Below are 26857 nucleotides of genomic sequence, written 5' to 3' on the forward strand. Positions count from 1 at the left end.
GAGGGAAATGTCTGGCTCGCCATTGGACGAGTGTCGGGTGCCATCACTTATGCATCTAAGGGTTAAATGGAAAAAAAATCAAGGTCTACACTGTCCTCCCCTCTGAGGGTAAAGTGCCACATTGGACTTCGAATAGAGAGACCACAGACGAAGAAGAAACAAACCGTTTGTGCCCTTTCATGCAATAAAAAGAGTGGTAGTGGTTTAGCCGGTCCCTGGATTTCCGATGTGTTGGCTGAAAAAAATCACTGAACACTTTGATTGTGTCTCTGACATTTAGTGCAAAACAACTCATAAAGAATCCGGTGAAATCCAGTTTCAAAAAGTCCAAACTACAAAGAGAAACCCCACGTCGCACACGTTATTCAAAGTTAGTCCACGTTTTGCCTCTTCTCTCGGCCACGTCCGTCTCAGACGGCAACGAGAAAATCACCAACACCACTGAAGAGATTATGAAACACACACCGACCTCAGATAATTGTTGTCTAGTACGGTAATTTTTTGGCAACTCCTGAATGAATCATCGTCACTACAAATTACACAGACTCACTATCACCACCTCGGACCGTTACAAGAGTTCATTGTTTTTCCCTTTGAAGGATTTTCCTCACATGTTTAATGACCGGTCAGTTCAGTCAGGACTCGCACCGACGCCACGGCCTTCACACCCCGTTGGCTATGGCGCAGTTTCCGATCACCTCCCCTCCGGTGGCGAGCGCGTAGGAGGCGGGCACCGCTGCCAGAGCGGTGGCCGCGGCCACTGTGGCGCCCCCGGTGGCCGTGAGGTGCAGCGGCGTGTCGTGGACGCGGGAGTAGTCCCTGTCAGTCTTGGCCAGCAGGAGGTGCTGCTCGCCCGGGTGGAGGAGGGTCCGGCGGGTGAAGGTCTCCCCGTCGGCGATGCTCTCGGGCAGCGGCTGCCCCCGCGGCTCGGGCAGCAGCAGCAGGCAGATGATGCACAGCAGCGTGCAGCAGGCGAAGATCACGTGGTGCAGGAAATAGCCCTTCTGGTTGTGGAGCTCCATGATGGGGGCGGTAAGCATGCCGAAGCCGGCGCTGGCCAGCACCAGGCCCAACCCCCCGCCTCTGGACAGACACACAGAACCCACAGGTGAAATTTTACCAGAAAGAGAACCCTCAATAAACACAGAAGTGTGAGATGTGTGCAACTAGTTCCCCTTCTCTTTAAAGAAACCTCGACCGGATTTCATGTCTTCAGCATGAAGCCGAGCTTCTACAGTGATTAATACATTATATATCAGGAACAATGTTTAAAGCATGTAACTCATCTGACTTTTCTTTTACTATTTTCTTTGTGTGTTTTAAATTCTTAGTTAAAATTTTCATTTTGGGAGAATAGTTACCAGAAACATTATGAATTCAGACAGATGCGTCTGACTTGAAAAACAGACTGAACCTCATGTTTCCTCCCATTCTGGACTAGGTTTATTCCGATTTATTTGTCTCCTCTGCACAGTGGTTAAAGCTACGTCAAAGCACATTAAAATGGAGCAGAGTTGCTGAATCCCATGAGGGGGAAACTCATGTGATTAACTCTTGACACACATTCACACACCAATTAAAATATTGGTGAAAAGATGGATCTCCTTTATCTTCCATGTTCTGTCCGTATTCCATATGCATGTACACACACACACACACATACACACACACACACACACACACACACACACACACACACACACACACGTGGAATATAGTCACAGCTCACCTTTTCTTATGCTTCAATCAACAAAATCCAAATTACTCATTTTGACTGAGTCGTGTATCTCATCAGCCAACAAAGAACATTAATACTATTATGAATGTGTGTGTGAGCTCAGGTATTTTCCCAGATGGCGTTCGGGCTCACCTGATGACAGTTGGAGTGATTTCGGCGCAGAAGAAGATGCTGAGGGTGCTGACGGCGTGAGAGGAGAACATGCCGATGATGGAGAACGCCACCGAGAACTTCCTGTTCAGCGTGTCTCTCAGAACTGGTCAGACAATAGGGTTCATAAAAAACAAAAACAGAGAGATATGTTAAAGTGGCTCTTAAAGAGCTAGATCAGGCGTCTGCTACCTAAAACTGTTGTAATCCATGTAATAATGATGATATATGACAAGCAATCAGTGTTTCAACCTCAGAAGATTAAAATGACCGGATATAGTCTAAAAAAATTGACAATTTGAACCCATAGAGGGCAGCATTTCTCTCTGAATACTGAAAGATTTGAGCTGCACCTTCTTCCTTTTAGAGGATGATGCTACATAATGTCAGTCTCATGTCAACTGTCCCCTCAGAAATATGTTTAAACATGTCCAACGCTTAATTTTCCAGCTATGCAACCTGGTTTTATAATCACTGCTCAGGCCGTACCTATGTCGTGGCGAAGGCTGTACTTTCCAATCACTGTATTCCAGCAGAGAGCGGCGGAGAGAAGAAAAGAGACAAACAGGTCAGCACAAAAAGCAGCACGGTGCTGAACAATTACAAAAAATACTGCAGAAGTAGGCCTATGAAGCTGGTTTTCTCTCATCCGGGAGCAGCTCGACGTCTAAAGCCTGCAGAACGTCGCTCCTCCAGGACTGTGCTCATGTTAGGTACACTTTCTTTTCCACAGATAATGTACTGCAGCAAACTGCATCACATTATGGAGCAGACAGGGGCAACTGCTGGACCCCCTTTGCATTACTTATAAAAAAACACATTTAAACCCAATATCAGTTGCAATTATTCTTTAAATCCCTGTTATCCCTGTTACATAATGTCAGTTGATCAGCGTCGTACAGTAAAATAAGGTTTCGGTCATTTGGAAGTTTGCTGATTTGAGAGACATTGGTGTGGTTTTCCAGTAACAACTGAGCACCCTTCACATCATCCAACTTGCTAAAAAGTCTAAATATATATTCAACATCAATAAACATTCAACATGTGGACAAGGGGAGATGGGGGGAATCCAACCTGCAACCTCAACAGACTGAGACATGACCACTGTACCGAACGAGCCACGGCCGCTCATCAATGATGGTTTGCATGTATACTGGGGGATGTTAAATTGTTTTTTTTATTGGTGGCGGTAATTGGCTATAGAAGTGTTATTAAACAGTATTACTTAACCAAAAACTACATCAACTAATGGAGGAAGATGCTCTATAACCTGGACATCAGCTGAGATAAACTACCAAGCCGCCTACTGCACATCAGCAGACATCTTAACGCCAGTCTCTGCAGGTCAGCCTTGACCTTCTGACCTCCTGAAGCTGCCCGACACTTTCACAGAAGTAAACACCGATCTCTGGAGACTACAGCAGCACTGTGAGACGTTCGGGGAAAAACTCAGAAAAATGAAAATTATTTGTCAATTTCTGTCCTGGGGTCAAAAGTTCACTGTGTCGGTATCGCCATATTCCACTCACGGTTAAGTAAGCCCAGCTGCAGGAGAGAGGCCAGAGCCGTGATGATCATGAAGGTGAGCAGCCCTCCGCGCCGGCCCATCAGCCCCACCGCGGGGCAGAGGGCCAGACAGGTCGCCACGGCGATGCCGGCCATGGTGTAGTAGTCGGCGTGGCACAGGGCGGTGGGCTGGGCCTCGGGGTCCATCATGCTGCGGGAGAAGCAGTGGTGGATCCCGTAACCTGTCAGACTGGACAAACGACACGCAGACAGACGATAAGGACCCGGTGGGCCCGCGAGGCGGCGAGCGGGCCAGCGTCACGCCCGTCCTCACCTCTCTGCGTCTGGGGACGGGCTCACGTGTCATACATGCGCGACGGACGGATTAGCAAAGCCAAGCCACAAGCACGACACACTTACGAGTTGACACACAGCACCACAATGTTTTTCCACAGGTTCCTGGTGCTCATCATCTTGACAATGCAGGTCCTCTGGGGTTTCCTGTGCAGCTCCTGCTCCAACTCTGGTAGGAAACATGAAACGCACACCTTGAGACCCTCTCCTTTCAGAGGCTAACAAGAGGCCGGCCGCTAAGGGACGGGTCTCGCCGAAGGGAGCTTTAGATAGATGGCGGACGTCCACGCTCGTCATCTATCTGTCCGCACCGAGAGCGGCAGGGACGGTGAGTCCAGAGCAGCGGCGCAGAGGAGCAGGCCGGAGCAGCAGCACTGTAATGCAATCTCCAGTTTTTATGGGGCGTTTGTCCTTCGGTCCTGTTCAGGAAGCCTGAGTGGTGGTCCACAGAATCCACTGACTATACAGGAGTTTAGCGACATCGTAGCTCCTTAAATTCTAATATGGACTTCATAACCACTGTATCCGTTACAATAATGGTTTTAAGTAGGATGAAATACAGTTTTTACTGTATTTATGCATTTATTCATTATCTGAACAGTGAAATGTATTTTCATGAACAGAAGATTTATTTAAATTTTTCTTTTTTTTTTTCATTATGATTTTATTTCCACTAAAACATCCAATTCTGAAAATGTGTTTTCATAAAAATAAATTAGCTTCATCCTTCAGTAACACATTTTTTTTGGTTTATAATTTCAGTACTAAAATTACAAAGAGGATGACATGCTGTGAGAAGACATCTGAGATGACCTTCACTCTTTGCGCCTGCTATTTTGAGCTGAAAATTCCACAAATAAGCCAATTAAGACACCAGATTGACCTTTTCTGCACCTGCAGGAAGTCTTTTTTTCCCATGCATAATGTTTTGATTAATGGTGAAAATATTTCCTACTGATGATCTTTGACGGTTTGACCTTCCCCGCTGTAAAATCAAAACGTCTTTGATTGCGGTTGCATTTCATCATCTGTGCAGAAGAAGGTGTCGCCCGAACTCTGAGCCTTCGCGGGGGTCTTTGAATGTGTTGCGTGTTCATTTCATCACACGGCAAAGAGCAGCTGTGACATAGCAAACGGTCTGTATGTGATGGGTCAATATAATCAGCATAACGAGGCGGGTAAAGCAACTGAAAGTGTCAAAGGTTTCTGGTGGAATAATGGGGCTTTAGCCGAGCTTCCACGTATCTTTTCTTTCCTCACCCGTGAGGACGCCGCTGGGCTCGGTGGTCATTTCCACCTGGTTCTTCCTGGCGATGCGCAGCATCATGGCTTTGGACCGCTTGTAGTGCTGGGTGGCCAGCAACCAGCGCAGCGATTCAGGAAAAATCCTGCAGAGGGAGCCAGGAAATGATGGTGAGCATAAACTGTTTATGTACATTACTTACATTACACACACAGTTCATGCATAAATGAACCCGCTTCCCTACAGCTGCCATGCATAGCAGGCACACTGCACACAAACGCTGAAATCAATAGAAGGAGTATCATTTATTTATTTATGATCAGTGTTTGTTCATTGAAGTATTGTTTGGAAACTTACTGCTGGAAGTGCAAATGCAAAGAATAAAAGTACAGTAAAAGTCTTAATCTAGCTTATTGCATCTCAGGGCATGTGAAGGTTGTTTTCTTTTTGTTTGTGTTTTCTTTTTCTATTACACACCTACCCCTTTTTAAAAGTAGTTTGTTTATTCTTTTGTGTTGTTAAACATTGTATATCATTCTGGAGGTCTTGAGGTCCTTCAACCACTTTGAAGGTCAATCAATGAGAAATTTCAACCACATTGTTAAGAAGAATAACGACCTTTCAGGCCTTTTTATGCTTTTTTAAAGCAATCATTAATAATCATCAGTATATACCTCTCCCCCCTGTCAGGTTAAGGTTTACCAGATGACGTTTACAGTGAAAACGCATCTTTTTGTTCATTTCTTTTTTTCAGAAAGGCTTCACATTTCCATGACAACATTTTGAAAACGATGTCTGTTTACACGGAAATGTTGGAAACACTGAAAACACGAGTTGGAGCTGCTGGTTGTTTTTGTAGTGAAACCACACACACATCCAGGCAGAGAACAACACTCCGAAAACGGGAGAAGATGGTCATTCGTATGGACAGACGACAGACAAAGTCGGATTGTTATTATAGTGACTGTCAACTCTAAAACTACCAAGTCCAGGAGGATCTGTACCGGGAGTCAACACACTCTGGAGGAAAATATTGTTGTTACTGTCAATCTACTTGTACATGTGCAGAGGAAATATTTACTGTGTTCATGGTGCTCATGGGTAGTTTCTGCCAACCACAGAGACAGAATCTGATTCTATTTCTTATTCTGAGAATCTGAATCTTATTTCAAGGCACTTTCATGGAGAAAAACCCAATAATTCCACGTGAGCAGGCAGTAATGTCTCCTTTAGAGGCCGTGTGGGGGTCTCGGGGACTTGGGGGTCTCGGGGGTCTCGGGGGTCCTCCCTCTGCTGGGCCTTCCTAGTCTTTCTGAGACATGTTTCCAGTCCGTGTGATTTTGAGCATGGCTGTATCCATCAAAGTTTGGTTTTAATGTGTTGTTCATCTTTCTTGGAGGCATCTTTAGAGAGACTCCAAAGGAAAAAAATAAGAAATAAAAAATAAACGGGGTACTAAAGAATTAATTAACACTGTGGGGTGGCGGTGGTGGTCTGTGCTAGCCTCACCACCCACTGCAGGTCAAACAGCCATGAATCAGGAGGAAATCCCTCGCTTGGTGTTTCTTCAGCCGATGGGAGATCTTCGTGGTCTGGATGGGTTTAGCTCTGAAGTGTCAGATATTTCCTCTGGTCTCTTATTATCTGAACACCATAAAGTCAAATGTTGAATTTCACCCCTTTAGGTCGTTGTCTTTGTCGTTTGCTGCTTACAGTAATGTCAATTTAACTGTGCGTCTGCATCGTGAATGGGTGAACTGTCAAAAGGTGAAGAGAGGTTATGGAGGAGGGGGCTGGGCATGTTCCCCATGGACGATGTCCCACACAAAAATGTCAAAAAGGATGAGAGCGGAATATGCTGACAAAGAAGCAGAGAGGGAAGAAGAAAAACAGGAGGAGAAAGAGAGTATTGTTGGTGGCCGAGTTCTGTGTGGTGCAGTGTGTACAGTGCAAGCCGTCGCCTGGCTCAGCTCTGTGAAGAATCCACCCCCACCCCCACCCCCTCCTCCTCCTCCTGTGAGTTTCCTCACCAGACGTAGGGCAGCATCAGAACGAAGGGGCTGATTATGACGATCTGCAGGACCTGCCAGTCGTCCCGGTCCGGCCAATTGCGGCACAGAGCGGCCACCCCTGGCATGAGCAGCTGCCCGCCCACCATCAGAAAACTGGCCACCATGGTCATGGAGAAGCGCCAGCCCGGCAAACAAAGCTCGATCCCTGAGAGAGAGATGGAGAGAGAGGAGAGAAAAATAGAAAGGCCGGTGAATTATACATCAGCTGTATGTATGTGGACGTGTGAGACTAAACAGCAGCTCTGAAGAGAGAGAGAGAGTGTGTGTGTGTGTGTGTGTGTGTGTGTGTGTGTGTGTGTGTGTGTGTGTGTGTGTGTGTGTGTGTGTTAGTGAGTGTGTGTTTAATGGTGATGCCAGTATTGAGTTTCCTCTAAATTATTGAGCACTCCTATTACTGATCCGTCCCCTGAGAGGGCGCTAGTTTAACGCTGGGCTGTTTCTTCTTCTCTTCCTTATTATTATTCTTTTTTTTTTCTTTCAATAAACTCGATCTGCACTACACGTCAGTTCTCCCAGAGAGGCTTCAGCTGCTCGGCGTTTCGCTGTAAATCGTCTCCTAATTTCCCCCCAACTGGGCTCCCCGTCCCCTCCCTGTAACATGGTACAGTCCAGATGGCCTGGCCCATATGGCAAGGTCTTTTTGAAGGTGACCATTGAGGGAGGCAGAGGAGGGAGGGGGACACTCACTAACCTGTGCTGACACTTCTTATTGTGAGGAAGAGGAGAAAGAGGCAGTGGAAGGGGAAAGGGGGGGGGGGGGGGGGGGGGGCGCAGTGGGGAGAGTCGGGGTAGAATACAAATTACTTTTCCCTCATTGGACATGAGAAAGTTCCTCCATTCATCAGAGGAACCACTGGGGGGAATGATAATAAACGCCGGGAGGTGAGAGGAGGGAAAGCACAATGAGAAAAGAGGAGGGAGGACAGAGAACAGACGCAGTGACGAGTTTGATGCTCACATGAGGAAAAAAAGGATGAGATATTACAGGAGATCGGATTTTCCCGTCAGAGTTTTAGTCACTGAAAATCCCTCCTGCAGGAACTGAGACGGAGGAGGAAAATTCCACTGATCTGAAGTTTTTAACCTGAAAGCAACCGTTCTATATTTAAAAAAAAAACTCTACTGGCTGACCCCATATGAAGCTTTTAATCTTCTTTTCGCCGATATTTTAACTGTTGAACTGATGTAGACCGGAGCGTGTCAGTGTGACGTCTGCATGTTCTCCATGTGCCTGTATGAGTTTTCATGGTCTTCCACTCAGGGGTCAAAAATCTGCATGTCAGATGAACAGATTTTATGCTCACTTGAGTTTAAGCAGCTTGGAGGAAGACATTTCTTCACCCGCCGGGCTCCATACGAGAGCTCCAGGCTTTAAATATGAATATATGTCATTATCTGAGCATTGCTTACATATAAAGTGCATAACTGAAAAAAAAACAGTAGAATTTGGGCCACATGGTGGTGCAGTAGCGCTCTCACTTCAAAACAAGAATGTCTTGATTCAAATACCAACTCTCTGTGTGGAGTTTGCATGTTCTCCCCTGAGTGTGTATGTGTGTGTGTTTTTCCTCCCACAGAAATTCCCCCAAGTGGATTCATTAAAGTATAATTCTTCTTTTAAAACATTAACTTGGTCTCCATGTATAACTTAAAGGGGAATCAGTTGCCATCAGTACTAATTAATTTGGAGCTAACTCACTCGTTACAGTCAGGATTAGTGGCGTTACAGTAACAGATGGCTTCTGTGATCAGAGGTGTGCAGTGACAGGACACTGGCTCTTATGTTTATTGAACTGCAAAGGGAAAATGCAACTTTTACTCCATCATTTTGGACTTAATTCCACTCAATACCTTCATTATTGTCACTATTTTAGTTCTAATTGACAGTTTACTAACTTTTTCATGCATATTTAAGATGTATTTAGTCCCAATTTCAATAAAAGAAAAACGGTGTTTTAATCACTCACTGCTTTGAGTAGACTTTAACATGTACTATACTATGACAAGAGAGCTTTACTTGAATAATATGGTATTATGAAACAGTTCCATATTTTCCAGACTACAAAGGCCACTGGAGTAAAAGCCACATGGACACATCTACTGGCCCTCCCAGATGGTGTGTGTGTGTGTGTGTGTGTGTGTGTGTGTGTGTGTGTGTGTGTGTGTGTGTGTGTGTAGGTCACATGACAAGCCAAGCAATTAAAAAAACAAACTTACACACTTTGAATATTTTACCACGTACAACTGTTGTTATTTACTGATTTGTAGTAACACACACACACACACACACACACACACACACACACACACACACACACACACACTGGTAAAGACCTTTTGTTCCAGCTGAGTGGGAGAATGGTTCTCCTTGTGCTGATTATCTCACTGCCCCCCTGTGGGCTGATCTTCCCTCACCCCCCCCCACGTCCCCCTCCTCCTCCTCCTCCTCCTCCTCTCTTCTTCCCTCACCAGGGTCGAAGTGTCTCTTCCACCCTCTGTAAAACTAATCCCCCGTCACCTCTACCCACCCTCTGTGCCCCGCTCCCTCCTCTGCCTCCTTTCACTGGGCAGCTCCTCCTCTGACTTCTGCTTCCCAGAAATCGCTCAACAACACCAAAAACAAAGCGAGCGCACAACGGACCAAAAGGAGGCTAAAAACAAAGCGAGAGCCGAGAGCGGCAGAAAGCAGCTGATCGACTAATCTTTGATGACAAATGGCTGACAGCGCCACCGCACACATACTCAGTGCTGCTCTCTTGCTAACCTTGCCTGGGGCATGAGAACAGAGCGCAGACACAAGTGGCTCTGCAGCAGCGTGGATTCAGAGGAGCGGCCCGGCTGTCTGCGGCGTGGACGCTGGTGAAAGGACGAGACGCACGCCCGGGACGACACCGAGACACAAGTCTTCAGAAGCAGTCTGCAGCTGTCATAACCGTTTCAATCATCACAGACTTTCTTCTTTTTGTCACCATTTACAGCGGCGTTCGTACCAGAGCAGAACGTGCGCTGTCCCTTTTCTCATACATCAACAACAACACTCACTCAGAAATAATGATTCACACATCACACAGGTTTTATGCACTTATTATATATTACGCATTTGTATGGTTTTTATGTTTTTTTTTCTGTTTTAGTATTTCTGTGTGTACTCCTGCTGAAACACTAAATTTCTCCACTGTGAGATAAATAAAGACACGTCTTATCTTAATTTATTCTCACTCTTATCTAAAAAGTCATCGTCCACCCAGAAATCCAGATTTTTCCTGATACCTTGTCTTCCTCAGGCTCTCCATGTATCAATTAGTCTCAATATACTTATATCGCTCTGCCCATCTGCTTTCAAATCGTGCTAAACTGATGCCTGATCGTCTGTCTTATTATTAATTGTGGGAATAAAGCTTTTTGCGATTCTTTGTTGAGAATGTCTCAGTATTTCTCATGCTCTGCCCTCTGTCTACATACTGGAAGGTTAGTGATATCTGCAAAGCTTAAAATTCATCTCAGGTGACGTCAGCTGACTGGCACAAGCTTCCCTGAGCCCCGGGAGATACAGCCGCATTGTCCGGCTCAGGAAGGACCTTCAGCAGCACAACGCACCGTCAGCACACCACCACCTCCCGCTTTACACCCGCCAGCAACAACCGAAGGCCAGCTGCGGCTTCCGCTTATCTCTTCCTCAGAAAACCCTGAAGATTAGATGGAAGGGAGGCTGTGAACGACCTCTCCGGGTTCTGAGTTTGCCAAAACACTAATGTGAAGAGGTCGAGTGAGCTCTGCTGAGAACAGGCTGCGTCTGTGTCTGCACACACACTCTTCTCGCAAAGAGGAATCATCTACAAATTCTCCGAAACGGTGGACGGACACACACACGCACGCACGCACGCACGCACGCACGCACGCACACACACACACACACACACACACACTTGTAGTAAAGAACACAAAAAATGTTGTAGATTGTCTAGATATTGTCATAGACCCTGTTTACATGACATTTCAAGTGAAAAAGAGTCATTTTCTTTCATTCTGGCTTCAGAAAAGTTTCACCTTACAGAGGTAATTTTGGACAATGCTGTAGTTAGCATGCCAGGTCACAAGTTGGCGCCGTTGGTTGTTCTTGTAATGAAACCACACACTGATATGCGTCGAGAGAACAATACACTATAAACATATGTATGGACCAAGCGCCAACCTTCACTGGTAATATATGAAGAAAATGCGGAAGTGCAGAAAAGCTGTAATTCCATGGAAATTCCAGCAGAGGGTGATGATGTTCGTTTCAAACAGAGTCTCATTGGAATCCACTCAAAACTGCAGAGTGCAGATAAACCTATGAAGCGTCCGGTTTCAGAACGTGTTCTGGTCTCTGTCACTAGTTTCTACAACCATACTGGCTTCACCAGACTCTGATTTTCACATAAATTATCTGTTGATTTTATACTACCAGTTAAAGTTTTATAAAAATCGCCCTATCACAGCGCCTCCTCTGGCCACGAGATGCAGTCACATGTCAGGCTGGGCCAATCACATTTACATCTGGTTACAAATATTCAGTGTGGAGACGTCCTGCTGAACTCGCTGAAATCTTCAGAACGGGATTTCGGAAAGCTGTGGTTGACGTCAGGAAAGGTCCATCCATTATTTTTACTATCTATGGTATGGACGACAGGCGAAGTTGGATTGATGTTACAGTGACTGTCAATTCTAAGATTGACAAGTCCAGGAGAATCTGGACAGGGAGTCATGACACTCCAGAGAAAAACATTGTTTTCACTGTCCATCTACTGAGCATGAGCAGAAGAGTAAATTACAATGGCCACATCGCGCATGTACAGTGGCAGCACTTCACCAACTGCTCGGAGACGGAGCCCCAACGTTTCCAGAATCGTGTCGACGCAACGAAAAAAGTTGTGTTTTTATGTAAACAGACGGTCAAAATGCACTGTAGTTTTACGTTTTCACTTGAAATCATTGCCGTGTAAACAGACCGTTATTAAAGTTTCCTTTAACATGTGCTGATCGAATTTAGGCTGCGACAGAGAAGAAAAAAGCTCACCATTAACATTTCTTTCTCTGTCTCAAAAGACTGTGATGCATCTAGGATAAGTTAATCTAATACACCATTCTGATTCAGTTTTACAGTTTTACCATCTCTGAGGCGAAGTAGCTGCCGGGAAAGAATATTGTACTTTAACATAGCTACACATCACGGACCTCCGGGATGCTACAGCAAGGCATCACTATAACCTTCTGCAAGGGGGATTTCATAGACCGAACAAACTTAATAAGCAAGAAAATAAATCTTCTGTTGCGTCTCAGGGGTGACACTGTAGGAAAAGGGGAGGTTTGGTCAAAGAAAACTGAGTCAGCAGAAGTTACCTGCCTCGGCTCATGAAAGCAGCCTCTGCTGCTCGTCTTTGTCATTACCTCCGAGTCTCAGAGGAGCAGAGACGACGAGAGAGACGCAACCGTGCTAACATTGTTACAGTGCTGCAAACTTCAACCGTTATTTTTTTTTTTCCCCCCTTCCTCTCCAATACCAAACACTCGTCCCCTGCAGGCCTTGAAAGTGGCTCCAAACAGCTCTGCAGCTCACTTGAGCTGCTTTAGCAGATCTGCTGGGATTCGCGCCATTCACCACGCGTTCAAATGTTGACCTATTTTATTGAGCAGAATGGAAAAAAAAAAAAAAAAAGTGACAGCCCAAAATGTCTTCATAAACTTTTTTTTCTGCTGTGTTGCAAATCAAACCTGTTCTGAAGTATTTGGGCCACGCTGAAGTGAAGTTTGATGCCGATTTGAACAAATGTAGAATTTCAAATGAAACCTAATTTGGCCCAATTTCACGGCTGCAGCCCCGAATCCCCCAGCGTTGTGATTTTGCATATATTCAAGCTTAAAGTTTGACAGTTTCCGGAAATCGTCTTTTCTGCCATGTATACATGCTGAAGTTAGATTTCTGGCAACATTTCAGCAGCAAAACGAGCTCCAAGCGTGGACATATTGACATCCAGCAGATACAGTTTGTTACAGCGCTCTGTGTCCACAAACACCTCCGGGGAAATCTCTGGCTCTTTAGTTGCTAAATGTCCCAGTTTGTTCACACACACAGAGTGAGCGGAGTTTTCACAGAAAAAAAAAAAAAAAAAAAAAAAACCACTGCCAGCTGTGGCTGGAAATTAAGCTCCGGGTGCAGCGAAGCTCATACTGAAATGTGTCTAAATTGCACAGTCAGACGAGCATCAGCTCGCTCACCTTCGGTGAGGGATTATGGCCACTTTCGGCAGTGGAACTGTCTAGTTGAGCGATTTTCAAACGCAGAGCACTAATCAATTAAGGGCATGCACTTGAAAACAGAGAGATACGATATTGCACACATAATCTCTAATCGACACTAGACCTGGTCTCACGATTCGATTCAGTAGTGACTGTCTGGTCAGCGATTCAATCGGAATGCAAAGCTATGCGTTACGTCCCCATTTTTCTTAATTACCGCACACCGTGACTTCTCCAGTACAAGCAGTCAGATCAATATGAACTCTTTTTTTAACTTAGAAGATGACGAACAATGCAACAATTGTATTTATTTAAAAACGTATCTTGAAGTCGATTATTCTAGATCTTATCCTGGATTTTTGTGTCAGCCCTCTGATCTATAACTCGGTCGCTCTATCTATACATCCTTCAAAGTTTCATGCCTCCAAGCCATTCATTTGAATCTGCTATTTGGTTTTTATTGTGACTGACTGTCAGTTTTCTGGAATTTCCCTGTGTTCTGATGTGCTAACAGGCACGACCATCACAGACGATTCGATGTGAAAGGACCGCATCTCTCCCAACAGACTCTTTCTCTTCTCGTCTCCCCTCACGCTCAGTGCACCAACCAGGATCTTCAAAGAATGAAAAGGTCATTTTCCAAGAGATCTGATTGGTCAAGAGGCGGAGCCTCCACAGAGCAGGTCAACTGTTCAACCTAACGGCGAGATGATTTACCCAGTAAGAAGTGAACCCGTGTCATAGAAAACCCAGGGTCCATCCATGAAGTTAGCTCAATCGGAGGAAATCCAGCTTCGTGGTCCAGGGATCTGGACCCAGCAAGTTGGGACTGGATTCAGCGGGCCATGACCTTACACAGGATTAAGCAGTATGGAGGATGAATAGATGGATGGATGGACATATGGATGGATGGGTGGATGGATGGGTGAATGGATCTGTCATTGACATGAAATATTTAATTCCAAAAAAAGTATGAAGTCCAGAATTCAAACCAAAATCTGCTACTTGGTTTAAGGCAAGCGGTGTGAATGTCTAATTGGAGATAATGGAGTGAGTTCCACTCTTGATGATCAATTTCATTTCCCCCCCCAGGAGAGAGACGATTCGTAGCCCAGAGCGGGGCAGCGGTGCTGGTGGTGGTGCATCTCTCCATTCCTCTACATCTCTAGGTAGTACATCTAATTACTGTCCTCCAACTGTTTATCACTTCATCACAAATTTTCTCTGTTCAATAATTCCGTTTTGGCAGAAGCGATGAGCACTGGGAGCATGATGGCCTCATAAATCAGGTCCAGAGAGGTATATTTAGCTGTGAGAGTGGTTTGAAGTCTCTTTAGTGGCAGTGGAACAGACTGATGTAAATCCAACTAGCCGCGGCATAACTGGAAAGAAAAGCGGTGCACCTTTCAGACCTTAATGTGTGTTATGTTGATTTCAGAGGTGTGCGGAACGGGCAGTCGGGTCTGCGAGATGGGATTACTCTCAGTCTCAGTGCATCTCAAACGGGAAGGAAAACAGAGAGAAAGCGCGAAGAGGAGGAGGAGGAGGAGGAGGAAGCTCCGTCTCAACTGCTCCCACAGGATGACCCTGGAGCTGGGCGCTACGTCACAAACTAATAAGCCGGTGCAGAAATGGTGCAATAACTAAACATGCACACAACAGCAGACACACATGAACGCATTTACATGCGGAGGACCAGCTCGTGCCTCTTGCACCAGCTCCGGTGGAGTTTATTATGCGCCGCATGCTGCAGAGAGATAACTGAGCGATGAGAGATTTCAAATGAGCCTGAAGAAAATGAGAGAGTGAGAGCTGGTTAGAAAAAAACGGTAGTGTGAGGAAGGGAGGAGGAGGAGGAGGAGGAGGAGGAGGAGGGTGGGATGAATGGGACAGACGAGATACGGAGGAAGCAAAGATGGAGACATGCAGGAGGGCCGGAGAGCCGACGGATTTATAAATTTAGAGCTGTGTTTTTGCAGTGGCAGAGCGAGAAAGGCAAGCAAGGAAAAAAAGGCGGGCGGGGAATCAGACACGAGCGCAGCCACGGCGCGAACACATAGCTACTGTACGATCATCTATAATACAGCACATGCATGCTTATTTTTGCTTTTTTTTTTCCTTTGCGATCTCCTTCCTGCTGCAGCTCGAGCCCCCCTCTCCAGCCCCCCACCCCCACCCCCCCACCCTCGCAGCAGCGGAGCAGATGCTGCAATTATGTGCGTTACTGTCTGTGCAGTTTTAACGTAGCGAGACGTTTCCAATTGTCGCACTGCAGCTCATTGGGTCTGAAATGAAACATGACAGTGAGATTAAAACACTGGCTTCCTGCTTTAATTTCAGGGTGTTTACATTTTTAATGGGTGTAAAACATCTGGCCCTTTTCCAATGCACGGTTCCCACTTTTCTGGCACGGCAGAGCCGGGCGAGGATCCCAAACACGCAGAGGAGGGAATCGAACAGGACCTCCGAGGAGCGTGCGCTGGTGAGTTCATTCACAATATATCAGTCGAACTTATTCAGCGTTTCATCGGCGAACGTCTTCACTGAGCGCACAAAATAACACCTGACTCAAGCAAGAAATGAAGTGAGAAACAACAAGAACCAGCGGCGAATGCCTGAAGGTGTCTGTGCACGAGATCTAAACTGATGAGGGGAAATCGTCACCATAATTAAAAAAAAAAACAAAAAACTCCTATTTTTAAGCTCATGGAGTGGTTCCCAACCTGGGATGTCACGGGGAAGGCCTGAGACTCTCCTGCCTGAGGTTGTCTGGTTAGATTTTACAAAGAAAACGTTATTAAACATTTTCAGGAATCCAGACACATATGGTAAATTCTTAGTTGGCTTGATTTGTTGTTGAGAGTGGGCGTCAGCCAGAGGTTGGACCTCATCTTAAATGGGGAATGACATTGCTCAAAACAGACAGGTGGCTCTTTTGAGTCTTTAAAAAAAACAACAACAAAAAACCTAAAATAACCACTACTTGCATGTCTTTAGATGGTGTGATGGGTCGCAAAAAAAACCTTAAGGAGAACATGCAAACTCAGAGTCTCCTGCGTATTCAGTAGGGATGCATAGACACCAGTATTGTTTATTGCATTCAACACTGCACTGAATATTTAAATTCATACTCAGAAAAAGCTCCCTGACACAACGCCACCCGCAGGTAGGCAAGAGAGCACGAGCGATATTCACCAACTGGACATCAACTCAGCTACACCGTCAACAAATTTTCTTACCAGTATGATCCATAACACCGCAGTGTTATGAATTATTCTTTAACTGCCATCACACTGAATTTTAAAAAAGTTTCTGTTTATTATTCTTCATTGATTATTCAATACGATCCACATTTAGGCTGCGGACCTGCTTGCTAGCCTGCGTGAACAGACGGTAGGAGTATTTAAAACTGAACTGGCGACGGCCAGTCAGACACTTTAGCCCAAATAAAGTCTGAGCTGCATTGATTGAACTTCTACAATTAACCCCTTCACAGAAGTCAATTACTTCTAAAATATAATTGCATTATTCAATCATATGATAGTTATTTAACCACAAAAGTAAAACAAGCCTGGGAGACGGAACTCGGAGTACTCTTCCACCAATCCTGGTGGGATTCTGCTTTGAAACTTATTCATAAGGCGACTATTTGTGCTCGTTTGACATTGGTCCAGTCTAAAGCTTTGTCCAGGTGCCATTACTCTAAAACAAGGCTTGCTCAGATTGGAGGATTGGTGGATCACCTTGTAACCTTGCTCATATGTTCTTTTCCTGTCCATCTCTAAATATGTTTTGGCAAATCTATTTTAGTACCATGTCCAAAGCGTTTTCAAAAGAAATCGATGTTTCTTCTCATGTGGCTATTTTTGGCATTCCTGAGAACTACTCCAACTATTCAGCTCTTCACCTGCAGATCTTAGCTTTCACATCTCTCATTGCTAGACAGCATCTCCTCATGCATTGGAAGTCAACAAATTCCCCGTCCAGCACGCAATGGATTAATGAGATCATGTCTTTTCTAAAAGTTTAAAAGATTAGATATTCCAAGAAAGGTATGACTGATAAATTATTTCAAAAGTGGCATTCATTTATCAATTTTTTTGAAAAACGGTTACCCCCCCCCCCCTTTTTTTTAGTGTGTGGTTTTATTTTTTTCTTTATTAATTACTCCTTTTTTTTATTTTACTTATTTGTTTTACTTACTTACTTTACTCATATTTTACACTGTGTTGAAAAAAATAACAAAAATAAAGGTGTGTATATCTCCACTTGTATTGCATTATTGAGATGTTGTTTTTCTGCACATCAATAAAAAATATCAAACAAAAAAACTCTAATAAAGCTGCAGATTAAAGTGATGAGTGTATATATTTATCAATAAAAGTAGTTATGTTATATTAGATTCAAAAGAATGAGTAAATCATAAATGTGAGTTAAAAAAAAACCCAAAACAAAACAAGCAACTTCAAGAACTCCTGACCTGGCATACTATCCGCATCTTTTTCAGCGTTTCACCCATTTCCATGTCGTTTTCAATGCGCTGCTGTGGAAATGCGAAATCTTTCTGAGCTGAAAATGCAAAAAGCGATGTCCCACAGTTTCATATAAGCCCCACTGTTGCTTGGAGACTCAGACGTGGCAAAGGAGGCATTATTTATGCTGGAAACTGGCCTGAAACTTTGTAAACACTGCAGATTAAAATCCAATTCTCCAGAGCCTCCAGCCGCAGACGGCTCGGAGGCGTCCATACAGTTAGTTCACTTTCAGGAGTGGTTCGGGGGAGATTTATCGACGACCCCGGATGAGAGGAACCAAACCCGAGCTCACGATCTGACCGGGCATCATGCAGAAAGTACCAGAATCACACTGCAGAGTGAAAGAGGGATGACCAAGGGGAAGAGAGATCGAGGAGGAGGAGGAGGAGGAAAGAGAGTGCACTCAATCGAAAAATGGAAACAGTATCAGTCGAAACAAACCTCTCACAGAAATTTGTCCACTTCATGACAAACTCGGCTTTGAAAGTAAGCAAATATATGTAGGATAATATGAGACAGAGGAGAATCGGAGGTGATGGGGTGCGCATCACGTCGACACGGAGAGACTGTGGTTTGCACATAGCTTTCACATACGGTTTGCGTACGGAGTATGAACTATAGTTTATGTCTTTTAATAGCACACAAATCGATATGAGCGAGTAGCTAAAGGTTGGTACTCATACTCCTCCTTTAGAAGGTGGTACCTGTGTATCCCTAGAATACACTCTGGAGTAAAACGTCCTGGAAAGCACTGAAGATGAAGCACAGGTGTGATATATGTTCCACACTTAGCCTTTCTAAAAGGTAGCAGGTGAATTATAATATTCAGATTACAGACAGAGTGTTTTAGTGATCCTTTTTCTGTTTTTTTTTTTTAATAAATACAGTAAAGAGTGAGTGTGGATTGAGGCGGTGTAGTAGAGAGAGTGAGGAGGAGAGAAGCAGCCGAAAGCGTTTGTACTTACTGAGCACGTAGAGGGAGAGAGCGAGGCCCGCCAAGCAGAAACCCTCAAAGAAGCGCAAGGTGCTGAACATGGTGACATTTACAGAGAAGGCGACGCTCAGACCAAACACCAGCATGAAAAGCACCGACAGGATCAACACCAGGTGTCGGCCGAACCTTAGAAGCACAGAGGGAGAGGTGTAGCAAAGATGTCAAAAGGGTAAACTCGTGTGAAAGAATTTCTTCCGCTCGTTGTTTCCTTTGGACCCCGAGGACATGCTGGTTTAAGCGGGGTCAGTGGGTCAGTAGGTCAAACCGGAGCCGGAGCCTCGGTGGCCTGAGCTTTTCTTTACATTGTTTCCACAGTTACTGATCCCAGTCACAATGCAGGGGCTTTTTCTGTGCTTTTTTCCCACGGTGCAGCTCAGGTGGCTGAAAAGGCTGCAGACGTGATCGCAATGAATGTAACACGGAGACTCAGCCTTCTCCATTACAAAACATCTTCTCACTGTGATATGCAGACAGCTTCGGCTCAAACTAGCCCAGTCCCATTAACTCTTTTAGAGGGGAAAAGAGCATAGATGTATTTTTGCAAATGCAAAAAACTATTATAATAATGATTTTTAATTTCGCTGGTTTAAATCCAAATATTTTTTCAAAACTATTGCTTGTAAAAAAAAAGATTAAATGTCTACAGTGAAACCAAATTTATGAGGAGCAAGATCTACAATGCAGACTGAAGTAAATCAGCAGATCCCAGACGGATTGTCGTGATCATGGGCAGAGACGTTAACTGTCACTGGAGGATGAGCCCCAGTGACTGTGTTGATTACTATTTCACTTTTTATCTCGTGCTATATGCACCTGAAAAGAAGTCCAATGTAAATACCACTTTGCGACTATGAAGTTCCGTAAACCCAGAAAACTTCGGCAACCTTGAATCCTCTTTCAGTAGCAGCTAGCTAAAGCAGAAGTGGAGGCGGCGGCTTACCAGTCAGCCATGACACCCATCACCAGGTAGCCAAATATGGAGCCCACCAGCAGGGAGAACTTGGCAATGTGAACCTTCCAGGCCGACTCGCAGACCAGGTTCCACTGAAACAAGGACAGCCAGAGAGGAACATGAGGCAGGCTTTCAGAGCAGGGGGATGATTAAACACCGGACATCAAAACCGTTTAAAATGCACGACAGCAGAGATGTTACAGTAGGAGTGTTTGGACATTATGGCATGACATTGACAGATGCACTGTTTGCACATTCGATTATCATGTTTTCAAAACCAGCGTGTTGTCAAAAACGCTCAAACCGATGTAGTTTTCATGTTCGGCCACTAGTGGGTGCTGTTTTTCATCCCTAATTCTAGAACTGCAAACTTTTCTCACACCATAGAGGGCAACGCAACTTTAACACCACACAGAGGTAATACCTCTGAACACACACACACCAAAGGGGGAGTCTGGGCTAACTGTTCATAGAAAAAGTTACATTACATGACAACTTCCAGCTTTTTCTTTGTTTCTTCAGACAAGAAAAACCATTGTGAGTCAGAAGCAGTTACAGAACGCAAGCATTTTCAGATAAAAATGCAGCTTTGTGTTAAGCAGTTTTGCCTATTGAGGGACTTGGAAGAAAAAAATCTAAACTTTGATCTGTTTTGCATCTTCCAAACAGATTTAGTTATAAGGAAGATGTGTCTTCTGAGATCAATTTAAAAATTAAAAAAACGAAATACAAATAAGAAGTTGCTGAAATTTTGTCTAAAACCTGAGTGTTAAAACTCTCCATTTCCAAATATTTCATTTAATGCCAAGTAAAACTGTAAATGTTGAACTTCTTGATGTGTTATTTCGTGGATGAAATGCAGGGAAAGTCTTCATACACACTGCAGCTGCTGCACCTGCGTTTTGCAATGCAGATTAAGCAGATTCAATTTTTTTGTCTTCATCACATACATGACATTTTCTTTCTGAAAGCATAGAGTTTTATTATTGCTGTAGATAATAATGCATTTTATTTTTATTCTGTAAATCTTTCTATATTTTTTATTGTAATTTATTCACAAACATGACGAGGGGTGGCGTATGACATATAAACCATTGTAAGTCTTATTAAATCAGGCCGCTCCAACTTTAACCTAAAAGCTAATGTGTGAATTTGAAAGTATGCTCTCAAATCTATCTGACCAGTTCCAGCTCACTATAAACAAGAGGCAAACACACAGGAAAACACAAGTAACATCACCAATCACCTTTTACATAGTAGCCTTGAACCTGCTCCATTTGTTCCCTTCGTTATCATATGAGTGCCAGATAGTCACATACATCCATGTGTTCATGTGTGTTCGGACATTTTACGTTGACCAGCATGTATCTCTTGTGTTCTACAGAGTGTGGTGTTCCTCAAGGCTCTGTCCTTGGGCCACTGCTGTTCTCTGCAGACAAACTCAGACTCAGCTCTTGTTATTGTGTTCGTCTTGAGATGGACTGCTACTTTGTGCCTGCCAACTCCGAAGAGGACACAAAAGATGGATGGATGAATGTGTCATGTTATGAAGAGAACAGTTTTATCTCCAAATAAATCCATCAGACATCACTAATGCAGATATATTTTGGATTGGAATGTGGGCAAAGTTCAAGAAGCTACATTTGAGCAGGGTCCTTAATGGTCCACATAATATCATCATTTTCAGACTGTGGTAAGTGCACCACCAGGCACTTACAGTAAATCATATGAAAATATCTCATATAGTCAAAAAGTACAAAACTTAGGATGGAAATATAACTATAGAATATAGATGTATTTTACCAGGTGTTCGCCACAATTCCTTTAATTGTGAGCGCAGTAGACAAATTACTGAAACCATGAAAAGATGAACATTAATTCAGGTATTGCTCTTTATAGGTGCTAGACAGAGAAGCATTATCATTATTTTTACTTCAATATTCTTTGTACTGTGCAGAGAAAGCAGAGTACCTTGTTGAAACAGAACATGCAAACTCCACTGCACACCAGCATGACTGCCATTTTTTAACCACGTGTTCTTCCAGCTCTGCCTTTTCTTTTCTTTTTTTTTTTTTGTTGATATCCATTCTGAGTCATTGTGTTGATAATTCATGAAGTCTGATGGGTGTGCAAACATGCTACAAATGCTCCTGAGCTATTTAGGTATAAAGGCTAGAAAGCATAAACATGTATGAGTACGTGTCAAAGGGAGAGAGAGGGCGAAGCAGCATGTGTGGGAATGTGGGCGCGTGTCTAATATAACAGAAATCAATAGCTTTCCACTCTCCTCTGAGCTCATGGGTCAGTGAACACACCGCTGCAGCTTTCAGCATGTGAAACTAAGCCAAGGACACATGTGGATGCACGACATGCACTCTAGATTTGTGCACAACCCTGAAAAGTATCTACAAGAGCCCAGCGGACCGATTCGGCTGCGTGTGCAAACAGTGCTGGTGTTTAATTTACCCAGCTCCCCGCTGAGCCGACAACTGTGCAGAGGAGAGAGGGAGGCGGGGAGGATTACAGGTTGAGTCTGATGGCTTCGGCTGCGAAAATGAACACGGCTAATGTGCAGATCTCTGTCAGAATGGGATATTTACGTGCGGCTCAATTAGCACCAGTGTTACCACAGTGAAACAGATACCTTCTGGAAGGGTGACGCCTAAATCGTCGTGTCTCTAAAAAATAACAATGGCACCTAATTAGACTTCAAGAAAAAAAAAAGAACTTTAGAGTTTATATTTCACACAAACCATCTTGCATGAGACACTATTAGAGTCACCCAATGCTTTAAAATGAGCTGAAATCTCCTTAATTCCCCACTCGTTGCAGTATAAGCTCATTTTTTACATGAATGTAAGCTTCTTCCTCTGTTACCTGGTTCAATTACCTGCTCACACCATGGTAATAAGACATTTTAATTATTAATAATAGATGAATAATGCATACATAACCACAAACATGAAGCTATCAAGCCTTGTGGCCAAGCGACTTCTCTGAATAATGCAAATCCTGTGAATCCTGTATTCCTCAACAGCACTGACTGGTTTCACTGTATAAGCGTAATCATGTGGAGCTCTTGCGTTGATTGATCCCCTCCATAGTCATTTGCAAAAGCAATAATCAGTTACTTTTTTATCTCACCGGAAAATGGCGAATTTGACCTTAGGGGAAAGCAAAGGTCTTTTAATGCAGATGAAATTGCAGCAGACTCTGCAACACAAGCAGATGTCTGGCAAGTTTGCACCTTGATGAAGAGGAAGCGCCTTTTGTTCTTCACACCTCCCATACAAGTCAAATTGTTGCAATCTCAGATTGTTAAAACACGCGCAACCCGCCGATAGATCCTTTCAAATAGACTCCACAAAAAAGTGACTTCTGCAATGGAGGACAGTATTGAACAGCAGGAGTCCCCCTCTCTCTGCAGTATTTACTCATTTAAACCACCTCACACTATGGCGACATGATGAGAGCATTACTTTCAGACTGATGGACGAATAACAATATAAAATCCTGCAGTCATCAAGATAAGGATCGACATTGTGACTCAGGAGCTTTTCCCAGTTTCAGATTGCAGAGAAAATCATGTGCACATGCTTGAAATCAGTTTCTCATGAGCATATGCTGAAGTCCACATCGCTTCTTTAATCGCATCGAGCACTTTCATGTGTCGATCCACTAAATAGTCATATGCCGAATTAATTGTTCTAGCAGATCTGTTGAGATTCAGCATGCGACAAAAGTTGTTTCTTTTTCATGCAGTGAAAGTTGAACTGCAGTAAACTATTTCTGTTTGTAGAGACATGCACATTCATGAGGAAGTAGGACGATTTCTTCTTCACAATGTCCATGAATGTCAAATCCTGCGATGTCTTTCTGTATCCAAACATACCGTATGCACTAGGACAACCTGCACATCCCCTGATGCGCATGCCAGGTATTTAGCAAATACGTTTTGAGCCTCAAGTGCTGCATTTTCTGTCATCCTGAGCAATTAAGCATTTATTTGAAATCACAGGAGAATCGTTCGCGATTAATCATTTAGAGAACTGTTTAAATCCCCTAACGGACTCACAAACGTCTAGTGTTTTTTCATCTGAGTCAGACTGGTTTCGGCTATCAGGTTGTCATTAGGCTTCATACTGTAGCTGCATGTGTTTTTCAATGTATTTCCATAGCATGTCCTTTCGTTATCAGTGAAAACTACATTTGACCAAATTCAGAAACAATTTCAGGGATCTCAATAATCCAAAACACACTTTAGGGATGTCTTGGTTAAATGTTATTTAAATGACTGAAACAATATTAGAAGATCAAACTCTCTTTATAAGCTTTTTGTAAATTCATTTTTGAAGGGTTAAAAAATGCTTCAGAGTTTTAGATTTCTAACATAAACTGAAGCTAATTGTGCTTTATGTCATATTTGGATACAATAACTTCAAGAACAACCTCAGTTTTTTTGTTTGTTTTTTTTGCAGAGAACTCCACTAGAATAAAAAAGGTGAACTCTCACTACCTTCGTCGTTCATGCAGTGCCATATTGCACCACAAGGTGGTGTATTGAGTTACACAAGAACTGAAAACAACAGGATGTATGATGAAAAGTTCTCAAAACAGCAACTCACTACCGCCTCCTAGGACACAGAATTGGCATGACTTGATCGCAGACATTTGTACCAAGTAAAGGCTGCATTAAAGCGATTCGTCAATAGTTTAATATCACTGTAATTAAATGAGACTGTCATGACCTTGAGTGTAGAAGAACCGGGTTCAACGGCACCCAACATGAAAGTCAAGTCTACAATACGAGTTGCAATCTAAATCATTTTTAGTATTATTATTTTATTTTATCTATTCAGTCACAGGTTATGAACCAGATAGCTGCTCTGCAATGAGGCATTTTGTAGGCTATTTTAAAGACTATGCAAAAAAAGAAACCAGGGATGGATGACCTGTGCATGTATGAAATTCACAGGGACTTATACCTTACAAACTGCATTTTTGGTAAATTTAGAGCACAGGTGCTTTCAGATTTTGTTTGGGGGGGTGCTTGGCTTGTCTTTGTAACTTGTGGACTTTCACAGTTTACATGTCGTTTCTGCAGCAACTGGGATTTGGACAGAGCACTCAACCCAGAGCAAAACACCAGGTGCCTTCTGTTTTGGTGTTTTATTGTTGTGTTGAAGAATAAATGGTTTAAATTTGCACATTTGGTAAATTTTTGGAGGGATTATCCCAACCGCCCTTTGTCCCCCTTCTAATTCCTAAGTATGCATCCAGCCCTGCTTTTGTCTGATTTATGAGTGCACACTGTGGCATTGCATTGTTTTGACCATCATTTCTCTCCCTAAATACACACACACACACGCGCACACACACACACACACACACACACACACACACACACACACACACACACACACACACACACACACAGATTGAGGTCAGTGGGTAACTTGTCACTTGCTGTGTTTGTCTTCACTGCACTAAAAAAAAAAATCCTTGCTGAATATTTCCACCAAACTATTTCACAGAATGACATGTATTGTAAATACGATGTCTCAACATGATTCATTAAAATATAAACGTGTAAGTCCTACACAATTTATGAATTTTATTCTAAAATATTTACCATGTTTGGCTCTGGTGCAGTTTATTCAGTCACTTCTTGTAGGGAGAAATTCTTTCTTTTTTACCTTACTGATTAGGCAGAATTGTGGGTTTTAAGGGTGTCGATCAAACTGAAGTACTCAGGGCGGTAGGCAGAAAGGATCTCCTACAGCAACCCCTCAGAATTAAGTTGCATTTTTAAATGTTGATGGAACAAACACTATGTTTGGCTTTCTTTTGAGGGGGCACATGATGAAGACCTGGGAGGATGAGGATGAGTGGTAAGGTGTGTTTTTGGGGTTTTTTTTTCCCTCTCTGTCGTTACCTTGGTAACTACATTCTGACTGAGTCCCGTCTCCAGCTCCAGTGTGCGCTCCTTGCAGGCGCACAGCAGCGCGCCCCCGTCGCCGGTGCCGTTGCCTCGGAACAGCAGCGCGGGCGCGCCGCTGGTGGCCGCCGGAACCGGCGGGGCTCCCGCGGTCCAGTTTGCGCTGTCGTTGCCCTGAGGTTGCACGCACGTGCCATTGGGTTGCGCCAAGAGGAAATAATCCGAAAACTGGCTAAAGCCGATGAACAAAGCCGGTATCCAGGTCAGGACCACGAGCTGCTTCTGGTGCCTCCCGAAGCCCCCCAGAGACGGCAGCACGGAGCCGTCGATGTGCGGCAGCAGCCGGGGTGCCGGGTGCTCCAGCGGGGTGAAGCCGTTCTCGGGCGGGTGGTGGTCCTGCGCGTCCGGCCGGCCGGCTGCCATCACGCCCCCCGACCACAAAGACAGCAGCTGTGCGCACGCAAAGCCCTCCGCGCGTTAAGCCCCGTGGACACAAAGAAAAACCCCACAGCGCAGATAAATCCCGTGAGCGGGCGACAAAAACTCCCCCCCGCCCCTGAAAAAAAGGGGGTCTCAGCTCCGTGCAGGCGTGCAGAGGCACCTCATAGCGACGAGGGTGCTGGAAGCGACCGGGGGAAGTCCGAGCGGAGCGGCGGCTGCGTCAGGTCGCTGCGGAGGGGCTCCCGGAGCGCAGTGGGCTCGCCAGCACGGGCATCCATGAGCACAGCTCCATCCACGAGGGGCTGAAGGGTGCCAGGGCGGTATGGAAGTGTCACGCCGATCCAGATCATCTAAGCATCTGCCGGTCCTCCATCCAGCAGCGCCACAGGTCTCATACCTGTCCGAACCGGGACCTCCAGGCGGTGCGCGTCCGGGCCAGCAGCGGGAGCCCGCTCTCTGTCATCGCCGGTCCGCTCCGAGCCTGCTGCGTCTCGGAGACGCCATGAAATGTGCCGCACCGTTTGTCACCGTCTCGTCAATGGAACACGGTGCCAGGGAGGGGGGCTCGGAGCTGGGATGGTGGGGCACCAAACCCCGCCCTCCGTCGGTCGCGCTATGCGCTGCGATTGGAGCGACTGCACCACTGACGGGCATCTGC

The 26857-nt window shown here is 44.6% G+C and overlaps 1 protein-coding gene across 1 annotated transcript; it reads right to left on the bottom strand.

The window, feature by feature from the left end:
- slc22a23 (solute carrier family 22 member 23) lies at positions 1–26419 on the bottom strand. Its single transcript, XM_030082465.1, has 10 exons — positions 25756–26419; positions 19809–19912; positions 18840–18994; positions 7022–7208; positions 5009–5136; positions 3815–3917; positions 3418–3644; positions 2378–2410; positions 1871–1994; positions 1–1083 (listed from the first exon to the last, which is right to left on the bottom strand). Exons 1-10 carry the CDS (start codon positions 26179–26181, stop codon positions 663–665), a joined length of 1908 nt encoding a protein of 635 aa, XP_029938325.1. The 5' UTR covers positions 26182–26419; the 3' UTR covers positions 1–662.
- Between the last annotated feature and the right edge of the window lie 438 nt (positions 26420–26857).

The sequence above is a fragment of the Salarias fasciatus genome, chromosome 23, assembly GCF_902148845.1.
Source record: "Salarias fasciatus chromosome 23, fSalaFa1.1, whole genome shotgun sequence".
NCBI lineage: Eukaryota > Metazoa > Chordata > Actinopteri > Blenniiformes > Blenniidae > Salarias > Salarias fasciatus.